A 27,183-nucleotide genomic window follows, 5' to 3' on the forward strand; every position below is an offset into this window, starting at 1 on the left:
CCCTTTGATACACATGTTGAGATCGGTTCTTTTGGGCCACACATTATCAGGCCATCATTTGGCTTTTAAGTCATTCACCCTGTGATCCAAACGTGACTAAATGGTGATTACTGACATCAAAGATGTAAGAAATGTGTTGTTTTTTTTTTTTTCTTTCTTAAATAAGCATTAAGTTAAACTTCAGGGACACATTGCCATCTGGTCGTAATACAGAAAATTAAAATGCATTTTAATTAGAGGTTAAACATAGCTCATGCTAACAAGTCCAAAGTCTTGTTGATTTAAATCTGGACTCTGAATCAACTAGTAAACAAAGGGGGGTCAAAGTTTTTATTTGACTAAGATTTAGCTTTTTGAAGTAAACACTAGAAAATCAAGTATATTTTTGATATTCTTAAAACATGTTGCCATGCTGTCTATGTCCTCACAACTGTGTTTATTGTAGGCTAGTAACTGTTACGGCCTTGGCCGCAACCTCTACTTTCCCTGTGTTTTCTTGTGTTGCATCTCTGTGCTGCCTTTATTTTGAAGTCAGTAATTTGAATTAAGTTAAAAATGTTAGTCAATAAAAGATGTCATAAAAAGTTAGATTTAAAAGATTAAAAACATTTCATTTTTACATTAGTTCATGGTTTATACTGCCATCTATGGGTCATTGTGGGTAGTTAGTTCATTAAGTCACATGCTGCAATGAAGCAGTCAGAAGGACAGAGACAGACAGAGGATGCATGTTGCTGCCATAGACTTGCTGCTGAATGGTTGTCTACTACGCTTCTGCCTTGGAGACCATTTGTCTGTACGTTTTATGTTCAGTTCATTGTAAAAATGTTGAGATATTAACACAAAATTCAAGTCAGAAACTTGTAGTTGTTTTTGTCTTTCATGTGCTCTTAGTTAATGCTAAATGTAGTAGCTAACTGTTTTCCTCATGTTCATGATAACATGTAGCTTTGTGTTGACTTTTGTTTGAGTGTTATCTGGCTGTCAAATCCTGTACTTTGGAATGTGCAGAAAGGGCAGTAAAATCCCCACTCTGACATCTTTCCATCAATGATTATCCATAGGTCCTGATTTGCATGTGCATGTATGTCGGGTCACATTTTGGACTGAAGCCAACCCAGGCATGGGGAAAAGATGAGGAAAGCCCTTTTAAAGGTTCAAGGGTTCAATTTGGGCAACTGATTATATAAATCTGTTGTGAGGAGCCAATCAGTTTGCGTGTCAACAATAGCTGTGCAAGTAGATCAGACATACAAATTCAGAGGTTGATTTTGGCCAGTCTGAAGCTCCAGAGCATCTCATCGAAAAGCTTTGTCGTCTGTGACTGTCATCAAAGCTGCGATGATGAGAACCTATCTGATTTTGTTGGGTCTGCTCTCCCTGTGCGGCCTCTGCTTCAGTTCAGGTAATGCACACACAATGTAAATATTACACTAAAAGTTGTGTGTCTTAGTGTCAATTATACCCCTTTCTGTATGTGTACTAGCATTTATTACATGTGTGTGTGTAGTTATTTTTGAGCGTTTTGTAAATGTGTGTTTTTTCTTTAGAGTGTAATGCAGAGTTTCAGGAGAATGAGGATTTCCCAGGAACAGATATACAACATCTCTACTCTCCTGATGCTGAGCACTGTCAGCACCTTTGCACCCAGCACCCCTCCTGCCAGTTTTTCACTTTTATTCGGTCAGACTGGACCAGAGATAACAGGTAGGAAATAACAAAATAAGTATTAAAAGTATGAGTATTGTGTTTTTAATAATGTAATGTAATGAGCAGAAAACATTTCAAGACCCTTCAAATACATTTTGAAGTCTTGAATTCTCAAAGTTGCAGTATCAAAGACGTCATGACAAAAAGTTAAAACTGTCGACATAAAGAAGTTACTTTTAAGTTTGAAGTTGATGCCGTCCTGCTGTTACAATAAATGTGGGAATTATGCAATCCCTCTCTGCAAACATGTAGTTCAATAACTCTGTCAGAGCTGTACATTATCTTGAGTCTTTAAGTCTTGTTGCATTTGTAGTAATATAATGTTGCTATATCAAGCGGGCAGTGTGCTGCCTTTATTTTGAAGTCAGTAATTTGAATTAAGTTAAAAATGTTAGTCAATAAAAGTTGTCATTAAAAGTTAGATTTAAAAGATTAAAAACATTTCATTTTTACATTAGTTCATGGTTTATACTGCCATCTATGGGTCATTGTGGGTAATTAGTTCATTAAGTCACATGCTGCAATGAAGCAGTCAGAAGGACAGAGACAGACAGAGGATGCATGTTGCTGCCATAGACTTGCTGCTGAATGGTTTTCTACTACGCTTCTGCCTTGGAGACCATTTGTCTGTACGTTTTATGTTCAGTTCATTGTGAAAATGTCGAGATATTAATACAAAATTCAAGTCAGAAACTTTTAGTTGTTTTTGTCTTTCATGTGCTCTTAGCTAATGCTAAATGTAGGAGCTAACTGTTTTCCTTATGTTTATGATAGCATGTAGCTTTGTGTTGACTTTTGGAATTATGCAATCCCTCTCTGCAAACATGTAGTTCAATAACTCTGTCAGAGCTGTACATTTTCTTGACACACACACACACACACACACACACACACACACACACACACACACACACACACACACACACACACACACACACACACACACACACACACACACACACACACACACACACACAAACACACAAAAGGAAAACAATTCTGCCCCTCTCTCCACAGGCACTTCTACTGTTACTTGAAGTCCACTTCCTCTGGAGTGCCAAATAAGAGGGCTCCACTGCTGGGCGTTACTTCAGGCTTCTCTCTGAAACCCTGCAACACAGTCCCATGTAAGTTCACTACAGTTTAAAATAATGACCGGACATATTGTGAATGGTGCTGCATGATCACATTCCCCTCTCCTGTTATCTCTCTGTGTGTCTGCTAGAGCCCTGTCTGTCTAAGGTTTACCAGAATGTCGACTTCTTTGGTGCAGACTACCAGACATTATTCACAGCTGACTATGAGAGCTGTCAGAGAGCCTGCACACAGGACCCATCCTGTCAGTTCTTCACTTTTGTGAATTATGTCTTCACACCAGAAACTATCAGGTACACTGGATTCACATAGTGTTACATTACAACAAACATTAAACACAATATATTGCATCATACAATGTTATGTGGGGTGGAAGTAGCTGAGTCCGTAGGGACTCAGTTTGGAAAAAGGAGGGTCAGCGGATCAAGTTCCATTGCGGACCAAGTCTGGAAATTTGTCTAGTAAAGATGTGCCAGTTCACTTCCTGAGCACTGCAGAAGTGCCCTTGAGCAAGGCACTATCCAACCCCCCTCCTGCACATGCACTAAAATAAGTGCATGTGCAGCTAAGAAAACTGAGGCAGTAATTACTTTGCTTTTGTATATGCTTGTTAACAAGGTTTTAAGGCTAGAAGTGCCACAATGATAATGTGGATATGACATACTAAATTTCCTAAATTTAATAAATGACACAAAAAACTTGAATGCCATATTTTTACAGTTTCTGCTATTAGACAGGTTCTATTTTAATCATGCTTTCTTGTTGCTCCCTCTTTGTCTAGAATGGTTTAATGGAAAAACAAAAACTATGTTCATGAACCAATACCTGATATTTATATTTTGCACAAAAGGGCTCAAAACAAACAACAGTTAGCACTTTATTTTAGTAATGTTATAGACATTTGGATAGGCATGAAATTTTAAATTTGAATGTGTTCAAGCTGATTGAGAAAATCAATGTGAATGTATTTTGCAGTTTACGGTAGTAATCGCAAGTTCTAAAATTCAATTCAACAACAGTTAACTTATTATGTTATGTCTGGTCTGTTTAAGGTACAAGTGTCACCTCAAGTTCAGCTGGACAATCCCCAGGCCACCTCTTGTTGAAGGGAAGGCCGGTGTAGTGTCTGGATTCTCCCACAAAACACAAATGGGCCTAAACTTTGACACAGGTACAGAAAAATTCACTAAAACGTATAACTAAATTATAAGATAATTGTATTCTCATTTTGTCTTATATTTTGCCCGTCTTTTGTTCAGCCTGTCAGGGCAAGCTTTTTCAAAACACTGCCATCCCAGGAAACAGCCTACAGGCTCTGCCCGCCTCCTCTGCTGAACACTGTCAGATGCTGTGCTCCGCACATCCATCCTGCACCTTTTTCGTTTTTACACGGTAGGGTTTGTTTGACAGACGTCTTTCAAGGAGGGAAATATTTTTGTAACTGTTTTTCTGTCACAGAAAAATGAGAAGTTTCGTACATGACAAAGAAGAAATAGCGTTAGTTATTTTTCGTTAAATGTGATCTGTACTTTTCTTAAAATATATTTTTTTCCAATATATCCATTTTGTTTATGTAGTGAAAGCTTCACGTGTAACCTGAAGAGTAACGTAAATGAAATGGTGACCGTGGCTAACACAGGAGTCACCTCTGGATTACCAGAACGCTTCTGTCAGCTGAATAACAGTAAGTACCACTGATCAACATTAACCCGAGGTGTTTTCAGACCAATCAGTTGTAGGTACATTTTTATGCTTCAGTGATATATAACTTCAGTCCACCAGCAGTAAGTGAAGTTCAATGAGTCCCAACCAGAAATCGGTCTATGTAAGAATAAATCCTGATATCTACTGTGTAGATAGCAACGCTCCAGCATGCAGGTGCACCTGGCTCTTAAAGGCAATGAGTGCTGACAATCCGATTGTTGATTAACATGTTGTGCCCAAAACACACCTATGTACGTTAAGTCATACCACTTACACCAAACACTTTGCACCATGCACCTCGCTTAAAGGAAGAATGTGTAACTTTTTGATCCAGTTGATGTCGCCCTTGAGTACCAGCATGAGACCATGCACCATTCTCCGCTCTCCTCCAGCGACACACCTGCAACCCCCCTTCACTCGAATTCTCACAGAGTTGTTTAGCCCAAGTGGCGGACAAAACTGGCTTTGGCTTGAGATGCAATTGCCTGTGGCCTGCATTGTTGTGTTAGCAGGCTAATGAAAGCACTCCTAGCTTGTAGCTTCACTTTAAATATAAAGTGACAGAATAACCGCGATTTAAAAACGCTCATGTGACATTCAAATAAGCAGTCAGTAGTCTATGTTATTATTCTTTTCTCTAGTCCTTGACTCGCGCTTCTCACTCATTGTCGACAGTCAGGACTCAGAGACATAACTTGATTTCTGTTATATGTAAAATGTCGCACATTCTTCCTTTAACACCAATATTGTACATTGCGTTAATAGCAAAACAGTCAGAGATGCAACACATCACTTTGCACCCACACACTTTTGACAGTGCGCTTCACGCCGTCAACTTTTTAAATATTTTCATATAAAACATGTCATTGTCAGCTATTACGATCACAAAAGATTTCTTCCTCTCTTCCACTTTCTTGGGTCAGCAAGACCCAATGAGTGTGATTCCACTCAAGGATTCTGTCTTTTTAAAGGGAGCTTTACTTTGCCATTGTACAGAGTCCTTGTTCATTGGTGGATTAAGTTAAGTCTCTGTAAATGATGGCATAAGAAGTGTGGTCTGAACCTACCGTATATGTAAACTGTGATATCTTAAGTAACTTTATAAAAATGAAAGATGATTAATTTACAGCACTCTGCCAGACCTCTAAGCCTATAAACACAAATTAACCAAAGCAGGGTTTGTCAAGTTTAATCTTTGTATTATGAACAGACAACTTTCAACTTTAAATAAAAACCAGACAATACATTTAATGATTCAATAAATCAATGATTGGTATAAGTTCTTAAGATGCTTCACTTCTCCTCTGAAGTGCACCTTCAGTTTCAGACTTTCAGAGGTAAGGTTATAAATCTCCAAGAACTTCAACCAGGACCATGGTGACTGAGAACCTTCACATACAAATCAAACCTGAACAATTTTGCATTTTTTAGGACACGAGTGTTAATTGAGATAACCTTTGAGTTTATTTTTTGATGTTGAATCCCTGTATATTCATTAGCAGGAGAAGGTTAACTCTGTTCCTCTCTCTACAAACAGGCTGGATAAAGGAAGCTCTAGAAGATGTTGATTTCCGAGGTTCTGACATTGGCTTTGAGCTGATGGATGATGCAGAAACATGTCAGAGGAAATGTTCTGAGGATGCCAACTGCCAGTTCTACACATACGTCAATGAACTCTTTCATAACCCTAACTACTGGTACAGTATTTTTTTATGCATGATGAATGAAAATGTGATTTAAAAAAACAAATCAAGTAAAATATCAACATCACATTGTATCAGGAATTTTGGCCATTAGCCCTTCTGCATCTCTTTCCTGCTTCGGTCAGTGTATGACACCCTTCCAACTCTGAGAAACCTGCACAGGTGGGAAATGAAGGAGAGGAAAAGCCACCAGATACTTTGACCTGGTCCAGCAATGCAGGGAAAAGGGTGGCAGGCCTGGCTATTCCCAGTGGAAGTTAGCTGCAGGGGTTTCTCTGTGCAGTCTGTATGGGACACACTTACAGCCCTAGGAATAGTAGGAAGGCAGCATGCTCGCAGGTTGGAGGAGGCAGCAGAGAGAGCCTCTTGCTGGCTTTGGTTCAGGCGGGAGGAGAGGAGCTGGAAACCAGGAGAAGATGGGCCGTGACTGGCCATCACTGCAGACCCACCAACTGGAGGATGTTGTGGTTCAGGGTCGAAACATCCGATGAAAGTTGGTGACCACCTGACGACATCTTCTCCTGGTTGAAAGTTGCAGTCCTAAGTGACTTATGGTGCCGGCATTTCTATGTATCATATAATGGTCAAGAGAGGCAAGTGTGCAAGAGAGTGCAAGATCTGATCTAACTTGATGTTTTCCCTGATTTAATTACTGTATCACCATTCTTTCTAAGTTTGGGAGGTGTGAAAAATGACAGGTAAAAAAAATAAAAGAGGCTCTTGAGTCTAATTTATGACATGAGGTGGTGCAGTTCAACCTCGTACAAAAGCAATTCAAAGGGATTTTTGTCTGCAAATTTCTTTTTGAACCTGACAAATACAATTGTCAGGTTTTATTCCAATAATGCTCACACACAAATTTGAAAACATCTACATTTATTGTTAATATGAATGTTGCTGTGTTTTTTCTTTTTGTTCTAGGCGCCGCTGCTATTTCAAGCGTGTCATCACAATGCCTGCTCCTCCTAAAGTTGCTCAGCTGGCAAATGTTGTGTCCGGCTTCACCCTGAAGAACTGTCGGAGTGCTTTACACACACTTACAGCTGTCTAAATCAAATAAAAATAACTGTTTGAAAGTGATATATACAAAGCCCTACTGTGTTTAAGAATGTTTTATCATTAATACTATGGTTTGATATGGGTCAGTTTATGTCATCTGAAGTATTTCAAGTGCACATACATACTGCTGAAATAATGTTGTACCTATTGTTAGTAAATTTATGATTTTTTTTTTTTCTTCAAAATTGACACTATAAACCAAGCTCAAATCTAAAACATATCCATATTTAAGGTATCACACTAACAACTGTTTATAATAAACATATCCAAATAATCCATGTTGAATAACATATGAAGGATGTTGTTGTTAATTATCTGCCGTTCAAGTGGGAGTGATGACAGCAGCAAAGCTCTTCCTTCACAGTTTGTCTTTATTCCTGCACTTGTATACTTTTGACAGCAGAGGTCAGTATCCATTATGTTGTGATAATTCTCCTTTGCCCTGGGCTAGGTTATGTGTGTGTGTGTAGCCTGTTTATAATAAGATTTGCCTGAAATGGTACATGGACTTCAGCTAATAATACATTTATCCTTTATTTATGGGTTAGGGGTTTTTGCACCACATGTCACACCTACCATTCACACACTGAAGGCGGTGGTTGCTATGTCACGTGACCATCAGAAGTAACCAATCCCATTCAGAGGGAGCAAGTCGGTGTTAAGTGTCTTGCCGAAGGACACATCGGACATGTTGCTGCAGGAGCTGGGGATCGAACCCTCGAGCTTCCAGTTGAGAAACGACTCTACCAATTGAGCCACAGCCACCCCAATGCATCTTTAAACATCCTATGTCACTGAAACAAACTTTCACAGCTCATTCTTAAATGTGTGCCTCCCCGCCTTGCTGTGGCCAGTGTGCTCATCATGGCTTTAATCAAAGTCAATTCAGCCTTCTTAAAACCTCTGCAGTCTTCTATACAGGCAACACACCAAACAGATACCATGATACATTGTCAACATGTGTGGTTACAAAATCTAGCCATAGGGTTCAGGTGCTTAAAGCAGGAATGGTCTGACAAAAACATTTAGCCACCTGATTACAAGGGACATTTTCAGGTCTATGTTTACATGATTTAGTAGAGTTAATACAAATTAAACCATAATTAAAGTTATGCCAAACCTAATAAGTATGACCTTGTTATCAGCTATAAAGAGACTATTAGAGGTTAGTTGTGTGTGGATACCTTTGATTACACTTCAAAAGTCATCGTGTGCTCCTAGAGTAACAATGCTGTCTCTTCTCATTCACAAGACTAAAAATCGTGTTTAGGTCTAACACTCAGAACTTAGTATGGTCAAATGAAGCTAATAGCAGCTAGCCTAGCTCAACATAGCACAAACATTAGTAACGTCCTAGAAGCAGCTAGCCTAGCGATTGTGGGTGAAAATCTAAAAGTTGACAGCGGGGAAACCAAGAAATATTGCAGAAAATGATTATAATAAAATGATTACAAATATTATTGACACAATAGTTTTACGCCAGTTAAACAAAAACAATACAATGGCATTTGAAGGCAACTCGAGCTGAGTTTTTTTGCGCCTTAGTTAGGCTACTTTAGGACAGAGCCATGCTAGCTGCTCTAGGCTGTTTCGGTTAAGCTAGCCTTATCTTTTTTTTCTAAAGCTTCACGTGTTTTGGTTAAATTGATGTCACTATTCTCATTTAAATCGCTGCAAGACATTGAAAAAGTTCCCTCCAAAATGCTCAGCTATATGTTAAATTGACACAAGCACCTACTTTATAATTTATCTATCTGTACAACTAACATGTTGATATATTATTTTTGGAATAATAGTTGCAGCTATTTTCATCAGCTGATACAATTATCTTGGTTTTCAGATTTGTGCATCAGGACAGGAGTCATGCTGTTTCCTGGCAGGAAAGTGCTTCACCCTGGCTGATGTGGCTGTTTTCCCAAGCATCGCTTATCTCTTCCGCTTTGGGTAAGTTATCATAATTTCCTGCATGTTACCAAGCAGCCGTATATTTGTAATGTGAACCTTCCATTCACTTTTCCTCGCGTTTTAGGTTATCCGAAGAGCGTTATCCTAAACTGGCAGCTTACTATAACTGTCTGAAGGAGTGGCCCAGCATCAAAGCCAGCTGGCCTCCTACCTGGCTCGAGACCCCTGGACAGGACCTACTGAAGGACCTCTAAGACTCCAGCACTATCTGACACACTGGACCTGCTCCTGATGTGTGATCACTCCTTGCTTTGCACTACTTTAGCTGTGTGCATTATTTGAAAAAAAAATAATGTGCATTTACTGTTACTGCCATTATTCTGGTAACATAATTAGTTTTCGATTTCCACTACAAGTAAGACTTTATATGCTGTAACCAAATACAATAAAAACGAAGTTTCTGCTGGTGCTTTATTGAAAACCTTGTTGTTATCATCAAAGTCTTCTTCCATTCCAGCTTTTACTGAAACATGCTCAACACAGGCTTTAAACAAAGGGAGCAATGTAATTAAAGGTTTCTATACCAACATATTTTACCAAACAGATAAATAAAGGTCTCTGAAAGTAAAGCTGAAATTCACCTTGTCATTTTATTTAAATGTCTTTACTGTCTTTGTTCTGCTCTTTCAGACATTTGGCCATCAGGTATATAAACACATATATATATATATATATATATATATACACCAAAAAAGAAGACATCAGCCCTTTTGATACACATGTTGGGATAGGTTCCTTTGGGCCACACGTTATCAGGACATCATTTGGCTTTTAAGTCATTCACCCTGTGATCCAAACCTGACTAAATGGTGATTACTGACATCATGTAAGAAATGTTTTTTTTTTTAAATAAGCATAAAGTTAAAATTCAGGGACACATTGCCATCTGGTTGTAATAACGAATGTATACAGAAAATTAAACTCATTTTAATTTGAGGTTAAACATAGCTCATGCTAATAAGTCCAAGGTCTTGGTGCTTGATTGTTGATTTAAATCTGGACTCTGAATCAACCAGTAAACACAGGGGGGGGTCATAGTTTTTATTTGACTAAGATTTTGATTTTGAAGTAAATACTAGAAAATCAAGTATATTTTGAAATTCTTAGAACATGGTGCCATGCTGTCTATGTCCTAACAACTGTGTTTATTGTAGGCTAGTAACTGTTACGGCCATGGTCGCAATCTCAACTTTCCCTGTGTTTTCTTGTGTTTCCCCACCCTCCTTGCGTCGGTCTGTTCCTACCTCTCTGTCTGTGTTTGTCTGTGTGGCAGGCATGGCTCATCACTATCCAGTCCAGTCTTCTGTTTACCTGGGGTGGATTGGGATTGTCCCGCCGATCTCCTTTCACTATCTTCTTTACCTTAACCCAGGGGAAAACGTCATGAGGTTAAGGAAAGATGTTAGGAGAATTCATAAAGGACTAAGGGAAAGGTGACACCATTGCTCTGAGAATCCGACCGCATTTCCACTAGGCTACGTACTTATGCGACGGCGGAGGTTAATGACGTGGGTCTGCCTTGGTAAAACTACAATGTTCCGAAAATGGACTACGAAAAGATTTCCCCTTTGCCTTCTTACCGGTTAAATAATCCTAATAACCACCAGGGTTTGAATTGAAATAAAAGGGAAATATGCTACCAGCTGGCTACGAGTAAGAGAAGTGAAACCAAATGGTTGTCACATCGAGAATGGTTGCTCACGCTCACCTTCCTGTCCTCAACATTAATCCCAATTAAGTATGATTGTGTGAAGAAAATTATTACATTTATGCAAGATATATAACTGCAAAAAGCATTCTTAAGTGAATGAACTATGTTGAATAAAACATAATCTCGCTAAAAAAATTCTTATCATGGCCGCCACTTAGATGCTTGCAGGCCATTTCAATCAGTTAGGAACCTTCCTTAGCAAAAAAAGACAATTCGAATGCACCCCTGGTCAAGCGTCTCCACCTCCTTCTGCACGCCTGTTTCCCATCCACAATCAAGGCTGCAGTGAATATAAAGCCGGTCTTTCATCCAATCAGACACAGGTCGTCTACTTACTGATAGTGGTAGTTTGAGTCAGCCCTTTTGGCTGAAGAAGTTTGTTTGGATTTTCTTGAGTTTTTTTTATTTTCATAGTTTCATACATTATCAATATCGTTTTTTGTCTAAGTGTTTTTGCCTGCCTGTCACAACCTCTTCTTTCTTTTTTGGACAACAAACCACCTTCATGTGTTTGTTGTGTTGCACCTCAGTCCATCCTTTGGTGAAATCATAACAGTAACAGAATTTCGCTCTCCAGCAGGGACAGGATAATTCTCAGCTGCCCACAAGCGTCTACCTTGGTCGACTGGGTAAAAAAGATTTTGGAGTGAAACTTGATCTCGATTGTTCAAAGGCAGGAGTGCAGATTATGCTCCAGATGCTGGTCTGTCAGACCCAAGTTGAATTAACAAAAGTGCACCCTCAGTAGTAATGTGGAGCACTCTGACATCTTTCCATTAATGCATGTCCATAGGTCTTGATTTGCATGTGCATGTATGTTGGGTCACATTTTGGACTGAAGCCAACCCAGGCATGGGGAAAAGAGGAGGAAAGCCCTTTTTAAAGGTTCGAGGGTTCAATTTGGGCAACTGATTATATAACTGATTATATAAATCTGTTGTGGGGAGCCAATCAGTTTGCGTGTCAATAGCTGTGCAAATAGATCAGACATTAAATTCAGGGGTTGATCCCAGTCCTTTGGCCAGTCTGAAGCTCCAGAGCATCTCATCGATGTGTTTGTGACTCGAAAAGCTTTGTTGTGTGTGACTGTCATCAAAGCTGCGACGATCATGAGAACCTATCTGATTTTGTTGGGTCTGCTCTCCCTGTGCGGCCTCTGCTTCAGTTCAGGTAATACACACACAATGTAAATATTACACTAAAAGTTGTGTGTCTTAGTGTCAATTATACCCCTTTCTGTATATGTACTAGCATTTATTACATGTGTGTGTAGTTATTTTTGAGCATTTTGTAAATGTGTGTTTTTTCTTTAGAGTGTAATGAAGAGTTTCAGGAGAATGAGGATTTCCCAGGAACAGATATACAACATCTCTACTCTCCTGATGCTGAGCACTGTCAGCACCTTTGCACCCAGCACCCCTCCTGCCAGTTTTTCACTTTTATTCGGTCAGACTGGACCAGAGATAACGGGTAGGAAATAACAAAATAAGTATTAAAAGGATGAGTATTGTGTTTTTAATCATGTAATGTAATGAGCAGAAAACATTTCAAGACCCTTCAAATATATTTTGAAGTCTTGAATTCTCAAAGTTGCAGTATCAAAGAGGTCATGACAAAAAGTTAAAACTGTCGACATACAGAAGTTACTTTTAAGTTTGAAGTTGATGCCGTCCTGCTGTTACAATAAATGTGGGAATTATACAATCCCTCTCTGCAAACATGTAGTTCAATAACTCTGTCAGAGCTGTACATTATCTTGACACACACACACACACACACACACACACACACAAAAGGAAAACAATTCTGCCCCTCTCTCCACAGGCACTTCTACTGTTACTTGAAGTCCACTCCCTCTGGAGTGCCAAATAAGAGGGCTCCACTGCTGGGCGTTACTTCAGGCTTCTCTCTGAAACCCTGCAACCCAGTCCCACGTAAGTTCACTACAGTTTAAAATAATGACCGGACATATTGTGAATGGTGCTGCATGATCACATTCCCCTCTCCTGTTATCTCTCTGTGTGTCTGCTAGAGCCCTGTCTGTCTAAGGTTTACCAGAATGTCGACTTCTTTGGTGCAGACTACCAGACATTATTCACAGCTGACTATGAGAGCTGTCAGAGAGCCTGCACACAGGACCCATCCTGTCAGTTCTTCACTTTTGTGAATGATGTCTTCACATCAGACTATATGAGGTACACTGGATTCACATAGTGTTACATTACAACAAACATTAATCACAATATATTGCATCATACAATGTTATGTGGGGTGGAAGTAGCTGAGTCTGTAGGGACTCGGGTTGGAAAAAGGAGGGTCAGCGGATCAAGTTCTGGTGCGGACCAAGTCTGGAAATTTGTCTAGTAAAGATGTGCCAGTTCACTTCCTGAGCACTGCAGAAGTGCCCTTGAGCAAGGCACTATCCAACCCCCCTCCTGCACATGCACTAAAATAAGTGCATGTGCAGCTAAGAAAACTGAGGCAGTAATTACTTTGCTTTTGTATATGCTTGTTAACAAGGTTTTAAGGCTAGAAGTGCCACAATGATAATATGGATATGACATACTAAATTTCCTAAATTTAATAAATGACACAAAAAACTTGAATGCCATATTTTTACAGTTTCTGCTATTAGACAGGTTCTATTTTAATCATGCTTTCTTGTTGCTCCCTCTTTGTCTAGAATGGTTTAATGGAAAAGCAAAAACTATGTTCATGAACCAATACCTGATATTTATATTTTGCACAAAAGGGCTCAAAACAAACAACAGTTAGCACTTTATTTTAGTAATGTTATAGACATTTGGATAGGCATGAAATTTTAAATTTGAATGTGTTCAAGCTGATTGAGAAAATCAATGTGAATGTATTTTGCAGTTTACGGTAGTAATCGCAAGTTCTAAAGTTCAATTCAACAACAGTTACCTTATTATGTTATGTCTGGTCTGTTTAAGGTACAAGTGTCACCTCAAGTTCAGCTGGACAATCCCCAGGCCACCTCTTGTTGAAGGGAAGGCCAGTGTAGTGTCTGGATTCTCCCACAAAACACAAATGGGCCTAAACTTTGACACAGGTACAGAAAAATTCACTAAAACGTATAACTAAATTATAAGATAATTGTATTCTCATTTTGTCTTATATTTTGCCCGTCTTTTGTTCAGCCTGTCAGGGCAAGCTTTTTCACAACACTGCCATCCCAGGAAACAGCCTACAGGCTCTGCCCGCCTCCTCTGCTGAACACTGTCAGATGCTGTGCTCCGCACATCCATCCTGCACCTTTTTCGTTTTTATACGGTAGGGTTTGTTTGACAGAAGTTTTTCAAGGAGGGAAATATTTTTGTAACTGTTTTTCTGTCACAGAAAAATGAGAAGTTTCGTACATGACAAAGAAGAAATAGCGTTAGTTATTTTTCGTTAAATGTGATCTGTACTTTTCTTAAAATATATTTTTTTCCAATATATCCATTTTGTTTATGTAGTGAAAGCTTCACGTGTAACCTGAAGAGTAACGTAAATGAAATGGTGACCGTGGCTAAAGCAGGAGTCACCTCTGGATTACCAGAACGCTTCTGTCAGCTGAATAACAGTAAGTACCAGTGATCAACATTAACCCGAGGTGTTTTCAGACCAATCAGTTGTAGGTACATTTTTATGCTTCAGTGATATATAACTTCAGTCCACCAGCAGTAAGTGAAGTTCAATGAGTCCCAACCAGAAATCGGTCTATGTAAGAATAAATCCTGATATCTACTGTGTAGATCGCAACGCTCCAGCATGCAGGTGCACCTGGCTCTTAAAGGCAATGAGTGCTGACAATCCGATTGTTGATTAACATGTTGTGCCCAAAACACACCTATGTACGTTAAGTCATACCACTTACACCAAACACTTTGCACCATGCGCCTCGCTTAAAGGAAGAATGTGTAACTTTTTGATCCAGTTGATTTTGCCCTTGAGTACCAGCATGAGACCATGCACCGTTCTCCGCTCTCCTCCAGCGACACACCTGCAACCCCCCTTCACTCGAATTCTCACAGAGTTGTTTAGCCCAAGTGGCGGACAAAACTGGCTTTGGCTTGAAATTCAATTGCCTGTGGCCTGCATTGTTGTGTTAGCAGGATTAAGTTAAGTCTCTGTAAATGATGGCATAAGAAGTGTGGTCTGAACCCACCGTATATGTAAACTGTGATATCTTAAGTAACTTTATAAAAATGAAAGATGATTGATTTACAGCACTCTGCCAGACCTCTAAGCATATAAACACAAATTAACCAAAGCAGGGTTTGTCAAGTTTAATCTTTGTATTATGAACAGACAACTTTAAATCAAAACCAGACAATACATTTAATGATTCAATAAATCAATGATTGGTATAAGTTCTTAAGATGCTTCACTTCTCCTCTGAAGTGCACCTTCAGTTTCAGACTTTCAGAGGTAAGGTTATAAATCTCCAAGAACTTCAACCAGGACCATGGTGACTGAGAACCTTCACATACAAATCAAACCTGAACAATTTTGCATTTTTTAGGACACGAGTGTTAATTGAGATAACCTTTGAGTTTATTTTTTGATGTTGAATCCCTGTATATTCATTAGCAGGAGAAGGTTAACTCTGTTCCTCTCTCTACAAACAGGCTGGATAAAGGAAGCTCTAGAAGATGTTGATTTCCGAGGTTCTGACATTGGCTTTGAGCTGATGGATGATGCAGAAACATGTCAGAGGAAATGTTCTGAGGATGCCAACTGCCAGTTCTACACATACGTCAATGAACTCTTTCATAACCCTAACAAATGGTACAGTATTTTTTTATGCATGATGAATGAAAATGTGATTTAAAAAAACAAATCAAGTAAAATATCAACATCACATTGTATCAGGAATTGGCAATTGGCCCTTCCGCATCTCTTTCCTGCTTCAGTCAGTGTATGACACCCTTCCAACTCTGAGAAACCTGCACAGGTGGGAAATGAAGGAGGACCCACTGTGCAGGTTATGTGGAGGTTGAGGGACACTAGCATACATACTGTCATAGTATATAGCCAGGGGAGATACAGGTGGAGCCTCGACAATTGGTCCTCAGGGTACTCACCGAGGTCTTAGAGCTGTAGAGACAAAGGAAACAACAAACCCATGAGAGACCAATAACATCTATAAAGTTTGTTGGGGAGGGGGAGAAGCCAGCCTCCTCCAAGAAGACCAAGAAGGAGCCTCCTGCAGACGGTCTATGAATGGCAGAGGGTGAACCTGGGAAAGAAGCTCAACATCCCTGAAGTCGTCCAAACACCCCTGAAGCCTGATGTGGTCCTATGGTCCAAGGAGGGAAAGAAGATCATCCTGATTTAACTGACGGCCCCATGGGACTATGGCTGGGAGGAGGCATCCGAGAGGAAAGCCACCAGATACTTTGACCTGGTCCAGCAGTGCAGGGAAAAAGGATGGCAGGCCTGGCTATTCCCAGTGGAAGTTAGCTGCAGGGGTTTCTCTGTGCAGTCTGTATGGGACACACTTACAGCCCTAGGAATAGTAGGAAGGGAGAGGAAGGCAGCATGCTCGCAGGTTGGAGGAGGCAGCAAAGAGAGCCTCTTGCTGGCTTTGGTTGAGGCAGGAGGAGAGGAGTTGGAAACCAGGAGAAGATGGGCTGTGACTGGCCATCACTGCAGACTGGAGGACTGGGTTGAAACATCCGGTGAAAGTTGGTGACCACCTGATGACATCTTCTCCTGGTTGAAAGTTGCAGTCATAAGTGACTTATGGTGCTTTGATGTTTTCCCTGAGTTAATTACTGTACCACCATTTTTTTTATAAGTTTGGGAGGTGTGAAAAATGACAGGTAAGATTAAAGAGGCTCTTGACTCTAATTTATGACTTGAGGTGGTGCAGTTCAACCTCTTACAAAAGCAATTCAAAGGGATTTTTGTCTGCAAATTTCTTTTTGAACCTGACAAATACAATTGTCAGGTTTTATTCCAATAATGCTCACACACAAATTTGAAAACATCTACATTTATTGTTAATACAAATGTTGCTGTGTTTTTTCTTTTTGTTCTAGGCGCCGCTGCTATTTCAAGCGTGTCATCACAATGCCTGCTCCTCCTAAAGTTGCTAAGTTGGCAAATGTTGTGTCCGGCTTCACCCTGAAGAACTGTCAGAGTGCTTTACACACACTTACAGCTGTCTAAATCAAATAAAAACAACTGTTTGAAAGTGATATATACAAAGCCCTACTGTGTTTAAGAATGTTTTATCATTAATACTATGGTTTGATATGGGTCAGTTTATGTCATCTGAAGTATTTCAAGTGCACATACATACTGCTGAAATAATGTTGTACCTATAGTTCGTAAACTTTACAGATTATTATTATTTTTTTCAAAATTGACACTATAAACCAAGCCCAAATCTAAAACATATCCATATTTAAGGTATCACACCGACACTAACAACTGTTTATAATAAACATATCCAAATAATCCATGTTGAATAACATATGAAGGATGTTGTTGTGTTGAAATATCTGCCATTCAAGAGGGAGTGATGACAGCAGCAAAGCTCTTCCTTCACAGTTTGTCTTTATTCCTGCACTTGTATACTTTTGACAGCAGAGGTCAGTATCCATTATGTTGTGATAATTCTCCTTCGCCCTGGGCTAGGTTATGTGTGTGTGTGTAGCCTGTTTATAATAAGATTTGCCTGAAATGGTAAATGGACTTGAGCTGATAATACATGTATCCTTTATTTATGGGTTAGGGGTTTTTACACCACATGTCACACCTACCATTCACACACTGAAGGCGGTGGTTGCTATGTCACGTGACCATCAGAAGTAACTAATCCCATTCAGAGGGAGCAAGTCGGGGTTAAGTGTCTTGCCGAAGGACACATCGGACATGTTGCTGCAGGAGCTGGGGATCGAACCCTCGACCTTGCAGTCGAGAAACGACTCTACCAATTGAGCCACAGCCACCCCAATGCATCTTTAAACATCCTACGTCACTGAAACAAACTTTCACAGCTCATTCCTAAATGTGTGCCTCCCCGCCTTGCTGTGGCCAGTGTGCTCATCATGGCTTTAATCAAAGTCAATTCAGCCTTCTTAAAACCTCTGCAGTCTTCTATACAGGCAACACACCAAACAGATACCATGATACATTGTCAACATGTGTGGTTACAAAATCTAGCCATAGGGTTCAGGTGCTTAAAGCAGGAATGGTCTGACAAAAACATTTAGCCCCCTGATTACAAGGGACATTTTCAGGTCTATGTTTACATGATTTAGTAGAGTTAATACAAATTAAACCATAATTAAAGTTATGCCAAACCTAATAAGTATGACCTTGTTATCAGCTATAAAGAGACTATTAGAGGTCAGTTGTGTGTGGATACCTTTGATTACACTTCAAAAGTCATCGTGTGCTCCTAGAGTAACAATGCTGTCTCTTCTCATTCACAAGACTAAAAAGCGTGTTCAGGCCTAACACTCAGAACTTAGTATGGTCAAATGAAGCTAATAGCAGCTAGCCTAGCTCAACATAGCACAAACATTAGTAACATCCTAGAAGCAGCTAGCCTAATCTGGACTCTGAATCAACCAGTAAACACAGGGGGGTCATAGTTTTTATTTGACTAAGATTTTGATTTTTTAAGTAAACGCTAGAAAATCAAGTATATTTTGATATTCTTAGAACATGTTGCCATGCTGTCTATGTCCTAGCAACTGTATTTATTGTAGGCTAGTAACTGTTACGGCCTTGGTAAAACTACAATGTTCCGAAAATGGACGACTAAAAGCGCATCTAAAAAATCTTTCCCCTTTGCCTTCTTACCGGTTAAATAATCCTAATAACCACCAGGGTTTGAATTGAAATAAAAGGGATATATGCTACCAGCTGGCTACGAGTAAGAAAAGTGAAACCAAATGGTTGTCACATCGAGAATGGTTGCTCACGCTCACCTTCCTGTCCTCAACATTAATCCCAATTAAGTATGATTGTGTGAAGAAAATTATTACATTTATGCAAGATATATAACTGCAAAAAGCATTCTTAAGTGAATGAACTATGTTGAATAAAACATAATCTCGCTAAAATTATGTTTTAGCAAGCCCCTCCCCTGCTCCTCACACCTGGTGTCACTATTTTTCTCCTTCTTCTCTGTCCTCCAATAACTGTCATACACTCTCTACTGTCACAGACCACAGCACTGAATTCACTATCCCTATACACGTCACCTGCAGACTGTCTCTCGTTGCTGTTATTCATAGAAAAGATTTTAAATGCTCTCCAATTTTCCACACTCATTTTACATCATTTGAGCATCTTGGTTTTATTGTTAACTTATAAGATCCTGTGTTAATTTTAATCATCTACAGACCACCCAGACCTAACAATGTTTTTATTGCAGAGTTTTCAGAGTTTTTATCACATTTTATTTCTAAGTATGATAAAATCCTTGTTTTAGGTGATTTTAACATACATGACTGTTGCCCCTCTCAGTCCCTCGCGGGTGATTTTATGGATATTATAGACTCTTTTAACCTTACTCAAGCAATACAGGAACCCACTCACTCTAAGGGCCACACACTAGAGCTTGTTTTATACAGTGGTCTCAGCCCTAACAACTTTGAGACAAAGGATATCTGTGTGTCAGACCACAAACTGGTTTTATTCAGAATGGTTTTATCTCAGCCACCTTTTATTAGCAAGGCACCTGTCCGCAGCAGGGTTTTGAACTCTACGTCTGCTAGCAAGTTTAAGGAGCTTTTTATTTTTGTCTCTTCAACTGCCTTTTACCAAAATTTTAACACAGAGGAGCTGGTCTCCTCTTTTAATCTCACCTGTCAAACTGTGCTGGACTCTGTTACTCCCTATAAAGACAAAATAACTAACAGAGCTCCACAGCCATGGCTAAACGAACTGACTCAGGATCTAAAAAGAGACTGCAGAAGGAAAGAACGAAAATGGAAAAAAACAGGCTTGCATGTATTTTATGAAATATGGAGAGATTCAATGAAACAATACCAAAAGGCAGTTAAAGGCGCAAGAGCAGCATTTTATTCTAATCTGATTTTAGTCAATCATTCTAACCCCAGAATTTTATTTAAGGTTTTAGAATCAATTACCCCCCCCCCCCCCCTTATTTTACTAATCCTTCTCAGGATCTGTGTGAGAAGTTTTCAACTTATTTTACTGATAAAGTCAAGGACATTAGGCAACAAATCATCCCCCCAGACCGTATTTTAGACACCAGCAGGGAACTTAACAGTTATTTTAGCAGTTTTGAGCCGGTGTCCTTGACCTTTTTATCTGAAATTTTAACCCACATGAAATCAGCTACGTGCAGCCTTGATTTTATTCCCACAACATTTCTCAAAGAGGTTTTTAACACAGTTGGACCCAGTATTTTATCCATTATTAATAGTTCCTTGGCGAAGGTGTAATTCCCTCTGCTTTTAAACATGCTGTGGTCCAACCACTTTTAAAGAAACCCAACCTTGATCCCACTGATTTTACCAATTTTAGACCAATCTCAAAACTTCCATTTTTATCAAAAGTTTTAGAAAAGGTGGTTTCAACACAACTTTTATCTTTTATGACTGAAAATAACCTCTTTGAGAAATTCCAATCCGGTTTTAGAGCTTGTCACAGCACAGAGACTGCCCTCCTCAAGGTAACCAATGACCTTCTTTTAGCAACAGATAGAGGGGAGGGCACAATTTTAATTGAAAAGATCATCCATGCTCTCATTTTCTCCCGACTTGACTACTGTAACTCCCTCTTTTCCGGAATCACAAATAAGTCACTGTCTCGCCTCCAGCCAGTCCAAAATGCAGCAGCTAGGCTTCTTACTGGTTGTAACAGACGACATCACATCACTCCAATTTTAGCTTCATTACATTGGCTTCCTGTACGTTTTAGGATCGATTTTAATATTTTACTCATTACTTTATTACTTTAAAGCTATATAACAGAGCTACTGACACCATATGAGCCAGCCCGCAGTCTTAGATCCTCAGGTGGGGCCCTCCTGGTTGTTCCGAAGTCGAGACTTAAAAGTAAAGGTGACCGGGCCTTTTCAGTCAGGGCCCCTCGACTTTGGAACGACCTCCCTGAGGAGATAAGACTCGCAGATTCCCTCAATTCTTTTAAATCCCTTCTTGAAACATACTTTTACAGACTTGCTTTTATGTGATGTCGTCTTCTTAATGTCTTTTCTTACTGGTTTTACTATTTTTATCTTCTTTTACTTCTTGCTATCCTTTTATTTATGGTTTTATCTCGTATTTATGCTCATATCTTAATCTCCTCTTGTGTTTTAACTTGGTAATTTCTTATCTTACTTACTTTGTCTATTTATGTTTTATATTTATATTTACTTTGTATTTTTATTAATATTATAGTTTTGGGTTTTTTGATCCTTTAACCACTTGTTTCTATTTCTTTTACTGCTCTTACCTTCTTATTGCTGTTATCTTTTTATTTATTTTTTTTCAGCTCTTTTAGTTTCTTACATCTTTTTAAATCTTTGGTCCTCTTGGTCTCAGCTCGTGTTGTTGGGTTCTTGTGTTTCCTGGGTTCTTATAATGGTTCTTGTGATGGTCGGGTTATATATGTCTCTTGGCTATTGTGCACTTTGGTTTCTTTTCTGTTGAATTGTATTTAATTATTCTTAGTATTTTACATTTGTTTATTCTTGCTGTTGTTTATGTTCTTCTGTGTTTGCTTTAGTTTGTTCTTGTTTTTGCTGTTTGTCAAAGCACTTTGTAAACCTGTGTTTTTAAAAGGTGCTATATAAATAAAGTTATTATTATTATATTAAAAAAATTCTTACCCGCCACTTAGATGCTTGTAGGCCATTTCAATCAGTCAGGAACCTTCCTTAGCAAAAAAAGACAATTTGAATGCACCCCTGGTCAAGCGGCTCCACCTCCTTCTGCACACCTGTTTTCCATCCACAATCAAGGCTGCAGTGGATATAAAGCCTGGGTTCAGTTTGGGCAACTAACTGATCAGACATATAAATTCAGAGGTTGAGGCCCAGTCCTTTGGCCAGTCTGAAGCTCCAGAGCATCTCATCGCTGTGTTTGTGACTGGAAAAGCTTTGTTGTCTGTGAGTGTCATCAAAACTGCGATGATGAGAACCTATCTGATTTTGTTGGGTCTGCTCTCCCTGTGCGGCCTCTGCTTCAGTTCAGGTAATACACACACAATGTAAATATTACACTAAAAGTTGTGTGTCTTAGTGTCAATTATACCCCTTTCTGTATGTGTGCTAGTGTTTATTACATGTGTGTGTAGTTATTTTTGAGCATTTTGTAAATGTGTTTTTTTTCTTTAGAGTGTAATGCAGAGTTTCAGCAGAATGTGGATTTCCCAGGAACAGATATACAACATCTCTACTCTCCTGATGCTGAGCATTGTCAGCACCTTTGCACCCAGCACCCCTCCTGCCAGTTTTTCACTTTTATTCGGTCAGACTGGACCAGAGATAACAGGTAGGAAATAACAAAATAAGTATTAAAAGTATGAGTATTGTGTTTTTAATCATGTAATGTAATGAGCAGAAAACATTTCAAGACCCTTCAAATACATTTTGAAGTCTTGAATTCTCAAAGTTGCAGTATCAAAGACGTCATGACAAAAAGTTAAAACTGTCGACATAAAGAAGTTACTTTTAAGTTTGAAGTTGATGCCGTCCTGCTGTTACAATAAATGTGGGAATTATGCAATCCCTCTCTGCAAACATGTAGTTCAATAACCCTGTCAGAGCTGTGCCACACACACACACACACACACACACACACACACACACACACACAAAAGGAAAACAATTCTGCCCCTCTCTCCACAGGCACTTCTACTGTTACCTGAAGTCCACTCCCTCTGGAGTGCCAAATAAGAGGGCTCCACTGCTGGGCGTTACTTCAGGCTTCTCTCTGAAACCCTGCAACCCAGTCCCACGTAAGTTGACTACAGTTTAAAATAATGACCGGACATATTGTGAATGGTGCTGCATGATCACATTCCCCTCTCCTGTTATCTCTCTGTGTGTCTGCTAGAGCCCTGTCTGTCTAAGGTTTACCAGAATGTCGACTTCTTTGGTGCAGACTACCAGACATTATTCACAGCTGACTATGAGAGCTGTCAGAGAGCCTGCACACAGGACCCATCCTGTCAGTTCTTCACTTTTATGAATAATGTCTTCACATCAGAAACTATCAGGTACACTGGATTCACATAGTGTTACATTACAACAAACATTAAACACAATATATTGCATCATACAATGTTATGTGGGGTGGAAGTAGCTGAGTCCGTAGGGACTCAGTTTGGAAAAAGGAGGGTCAGCGGATCAAGTTCCATTGCGGACCAAGTCTGGAAATTTGTCTAGTAAAGATGTGCCAGTTCACTTCCTGAGCACTGCAGAAGTGCCCTTGAGCAAGGCACTATCCAACCCCCCTCTTCACCACCAGCCCAGAATTGCTCGCTGTGAGCAAACCCCTTCCTCTGACATCTCTCTGTTAATGCATGTCATCCTGTTTGTGCATGTGTATAGCATGTCTCAATAATAGTGTAAAACTGAAATTCCCTTCGCGAATAAATCTTCTTCTTCATGTATGGGTAAAATAAGTGCATGTGCAGCTAAGAAAACTGAGGCAGTATATTACTTTACTTTTGTATGTGCTTGTAAACAAGGTTTTAAGGTTAGAAGTGCCACAATGATAATATGGATATGTGTTCAAGCTGATTTAAAAACGTGAGTGTATGTTGCAGTTTACGGTAGTAATCGCAAGTTCTAGGTTCTAAAATTCAATTCAACAACAGTTACCTTGTTATGTCTGGTCTGTTTAAGGTACAAGTGTCACCTCAAGTTCAGCTGGACAATCCCCAGGCCACCTCTTGTTTTAGGGCAGACTGGTGTAGTGTCTGGATTCTCCCACAAAACACAAATGGGCCTAAACTTTGACACAGGTACAGAAAAAGTCACTAAAACGTATAACTAAATTAAAAGATAATTGTATTCTCATTTTGTCTTATATTTTGCCCGTCTTTTGTTCAGCCTGTCAGGGCAAGCTTTTTCACAACACTGCCATCCCAGGAAACAGCCTACAGGCTCTGCCCGCCTCCTCTGCTGAACACTGTCAGATGCTGTGCTCCGCACATCCATCCTGCACCTTCTTTGCTTTTACACGGTAGGGTTTGTTTGACAGAAGTCTTTCAAGGAGGGAAATATTTTTGTAACTGTTTTTCTGTCACAGAAAAAGAAGTTTCGTATATGACTGAAAAATAGCCTTAGTAATTTTTCGTAAAATGTGATCTGTACTTTTTCTTAAAATATATATTTTTCCAATATATCCATTTTGTTTATGTAGTGAAAGCTTCACGTGTAACCTGAAGAGTAACGTAAATGAAATGGTGACCGTGGCTAAAGCAGGAGTCACCTCTGGATTACCAGAACGCTTCTGTCAGCTCGATAACAGTAAGTACCACTGATCAACATTAACCCGAGGTGTTTTCAGACCAATCAGTTGTAGGTACATTTTTATGCTTCAGTGATCTATAACTTCAGTTGGCTTGAAATTCAATTGCCTGTGGCCTGCATTGTTGTTAGCAGGCTAATGAAAGCACACTTGGCTTGTAGCTTCACTTTGCCTATAAAGTGACAGAATAACCGTGATTTAAAAACACTTGTGACATTCAAATAAGCAGTCAGTAGGCTATGTTATTCTTTTCTCTAGTCCTTGAACGAAACAGTTTTTATATTCAGGAAGAGTCGGGTGTCCTGTCCATGTAAACAAGGCTCCAACAACAACACAGCCGGGGGGACTCACGCTTCTCACTCATTGTCGACAGTCAGGACTCAGAGACATAACTTGATTTCTGTTGTATGTAAAATGTCGCACATTCTTCCTTTAACACCAATATTGTACATTGCGTTAATAGCAAAACAGTCAGAGATGCAACACATCACTTTGCACCCACACACTTTTGACAGTGTGCTTCACGCCGTCAACTTTTTAAATATTTTCATATAAAACATGTCAGCTATTACGATCACATAAGATTTCTTCCTCTCTCCCACTTTCTTGGGTCAGCAAGACCCAATGAGTGTGATTCCACTCAAGGATTCTGTCTTTTTAAAGGGAGCTTTACTTTGCCATTGTACAGAGTCCTTGTTCATTGGTGGATTAAGTTAAGTCTCTGTAAATGAAGGCATAAGAAGTGTGGTCTGAACCCACCATATATGTAAACTGTGATATCTTAAGTAACTTCATAAAAATGAAAGATGATTGATTTACAGCACTCTGCCAGACCTCTAAGCCTATAAACACAAATTAACCAAAGCAGGGTTTGTCATGTTTAATCTTTGTATTATGAACAGACAACTTTAAATAAAAACCAGACAATACATTTAATAATTCAATAAATCAATGATTGGTATAAGTTCTTAAGATGCTTCACTTCTCCTCTGAAGTGCACCTTCAGTTTCAGACTTTCAGAGGTAAGGTTATAAATCTCCAAGAACTTCAACCAGGACCATGGTGACTGAGAACCTTCACATACAAATCAAACCTGAACCATTTTCATCTAGTTGGCCTATTGCATGCCCAAATAAGCAAACTCTTTCATATTAAATTCTGTTGTGATGTGAACTTCCACTGCAAAGAAACAATTTTTTTTTTTTTAGGACACGAGTGTTAATTGAGATAACCTTTGAGTTTATTTTTTGATGTTGAATCCCTGTATATTCATTAGCAGGAGAAGGTTAACTCTGTTCCTCTCTCTACAAACAGGCTGGATAAAGGAAGCTCTAGAAGATGTTGATTTTCAAGGTTCTGACATTGGCTTTGAGTATATGGATGATGCAAAAACATGTCAGAGGAAATGTTCTGAGGATGCCAACTGCCAGTTCTACGCATACGCCAGTGAACGCGTTTCTAACCCTGACTACTGGTACAGTATTTTTTTTTGTTTTTTTTTATGAACGAGAATGTGATTTTCAAAAAAAAACTGAAGTAAAATATCAACGTCACATTGTATCAGGAATTTTGGCCATTAGCCCTTCTGCATCTCTTTCCTGCTTCGGTCAGTGTATGACACCCTTCCAACTCTTAGAAACCTGCACAGGTGGGAAATGAAGGAGAGGAAAAGCCACCAGATACTTTGACCTGGTCCAGCAGTGCAGGGAAAAAGGGTGGCAGGCCTGGCTATTCCCAGTGGAAGTTAGCTGCAGGGGTTTCTCTGTGCAGTCTGTATGTAATACACTTGCACCCCTAGGAATAGTAGGAAGGCAGCATGCTCGCAGGTTGGAGGAGGCAGCACCTGGAGGATGTTATGGTTCAGGGTCGAAACATCCAGTGAAAGTTGGTGACCACCTGATGACATCTTCTGGTTGAAAGTTGCAGTCATAAGTGATTTATGGTGCCGGCATTTCTATGTATCATATCGTGGTCAAGAGAGGCAAGTGTTGTTTTCAATTTTCTAGATCTGATCTAACTTGATGTTTTCCCTGAGTTAATTACTTTATCACTTTTTTTTTTTTTTTTTTTTTTTAATATAAGTTTGGGAGGTATGAAAAATGACAGGTAAAAGAGGCTCTTGACTCTAATTTATGACTTGAGGTGGTGCAGTTCAACCTCTTACAAAAGCAATTCAAAGGGATTTTTGTCTGCAAATTTCTTTTTGAACCTGACGAATACAATTGTCAGGTTTTATTACAATAATGCTCACACACAAATTTGAAAACATTTATTGTTAATGTTGCTGTGTTTATTCTATTTGTTCTAGGCGCCGCTGCTATTTCAAGCGTGTCATCACAATGCCTGCTCCTCCTAAAGTTGTTAAACTGGCAAATGTTGTGTCCGGCTTCACCCTGAAGAACTGTCGGCGTGCTTTACACACTTACAGCTGTCTAAATCAAATAAAAATAACTGTTTGAAAGTGATATATACAAAGCCCTACTGTGTTTAAGAATGTTTCATCATTAATACTATGGTTTGATATGGGTCAGTTTATGTTATCTGAAGTATTTCAAGTGCACATACATACTGCTGAAATAATGTTGTACCTATAGTTTGTAAACTTTACAGATTTTTTTTTTTTTCTCAAAATTGACACTATAAACCAAGCCCAAATCTAAAACATATCCATATTTAAGGTATCACACTAACAACTGTTTATAATAAACATATCCAAATAATCCATGTTGAATAACATATGAAGGATGTTGTTGTTAAT

At 39.2% G+C, this 27,183-nt stretch overlaps 2 protein-coding genes and 1 pseudogene across 2 annotated transcripts; all 3 read left to right on the plus strand.

The window, feature by feature from the left end:
• The first annotated feature begins 30 nt into the window (after positions 1 to 30).
• On the plus strand, positions 31 to 9,812 carry LOC109990894 (coagulation factor XI-like; annotated as a pseudogene).
• A 2,145-nt stretch (positions 9,813 to 11,957) lies between these two features.
• On the plus strand, positions 11,958 to 17,156 carry LOC109990881 (coagulation factor XI). Its single transcript, XM_029279190.2, has 9 exons — positions 11,958 to 12,117; positions 12,261 to 12,417; positions 12,772 to 12,881; positions 12,980 to 13,142; positions 13,902 to 14,020; positions 14,109 to 14,241; positions 14,427 to 14,533; positions 15,582 to 15,741; positions 16,998 to 17,156. Exons 1-9 carry the CDS (start codon positions 12,057 to 12,059, stop codon positions 17,125 to 17,127), a joined length of 1,140 nt encoding a protein of 379 aa, XP_029135023.1. The 5' UTR covers positions 11,958 to 12,056; the 3' UTR covers positions 17,128 to 17,156.
• Positions 17,157 to 21,941: 4,785 nt separating this feature from the next.
• LOC109990904 (coagulation factor XI) lies at positions 21,942 to 26,890 on the plus strand. The gene is made up of 9 exons (XM_020643176.3): positions 21,942 to 22,139; positions 22,283 to 22,439; positions 22,796 to 22,905; positions 23,004 to 23,166; positions 23,798 to 23,916; positions 24,005 to 24,137; positions 24,318 to 24,424; positions 25,740 to 25,899; positions 26,734 to 26,890. Exons 1-9 carry the CDS (start codon positions 22,076 to 22,078, stop codon positions 26,882 to 26,884), a joined length of 1,164 nt encoding a protein of 387 aa, XP_020498832.2. The 5' UTR covers positions 21,942 to 22,075; the 3' UTR covers positions 26,885 to 26,890.
• Positions 26,891 to 27,183: the final 293 nt, after the last annotated feature.

Source organism: Labrus bergylta, chromosome 19 (genome assembly GCF_963930695.1).
Source record: "Labrus bergylta chromosome 19, fLabBer1.1, whole genome shotgun sequence".
NCBI classification, from domain to species: Eukaryota; Metazoa; Chordata; class Actinopteri; order Labriformes; family Labridae; genus Labrus; species Labrus bergylta.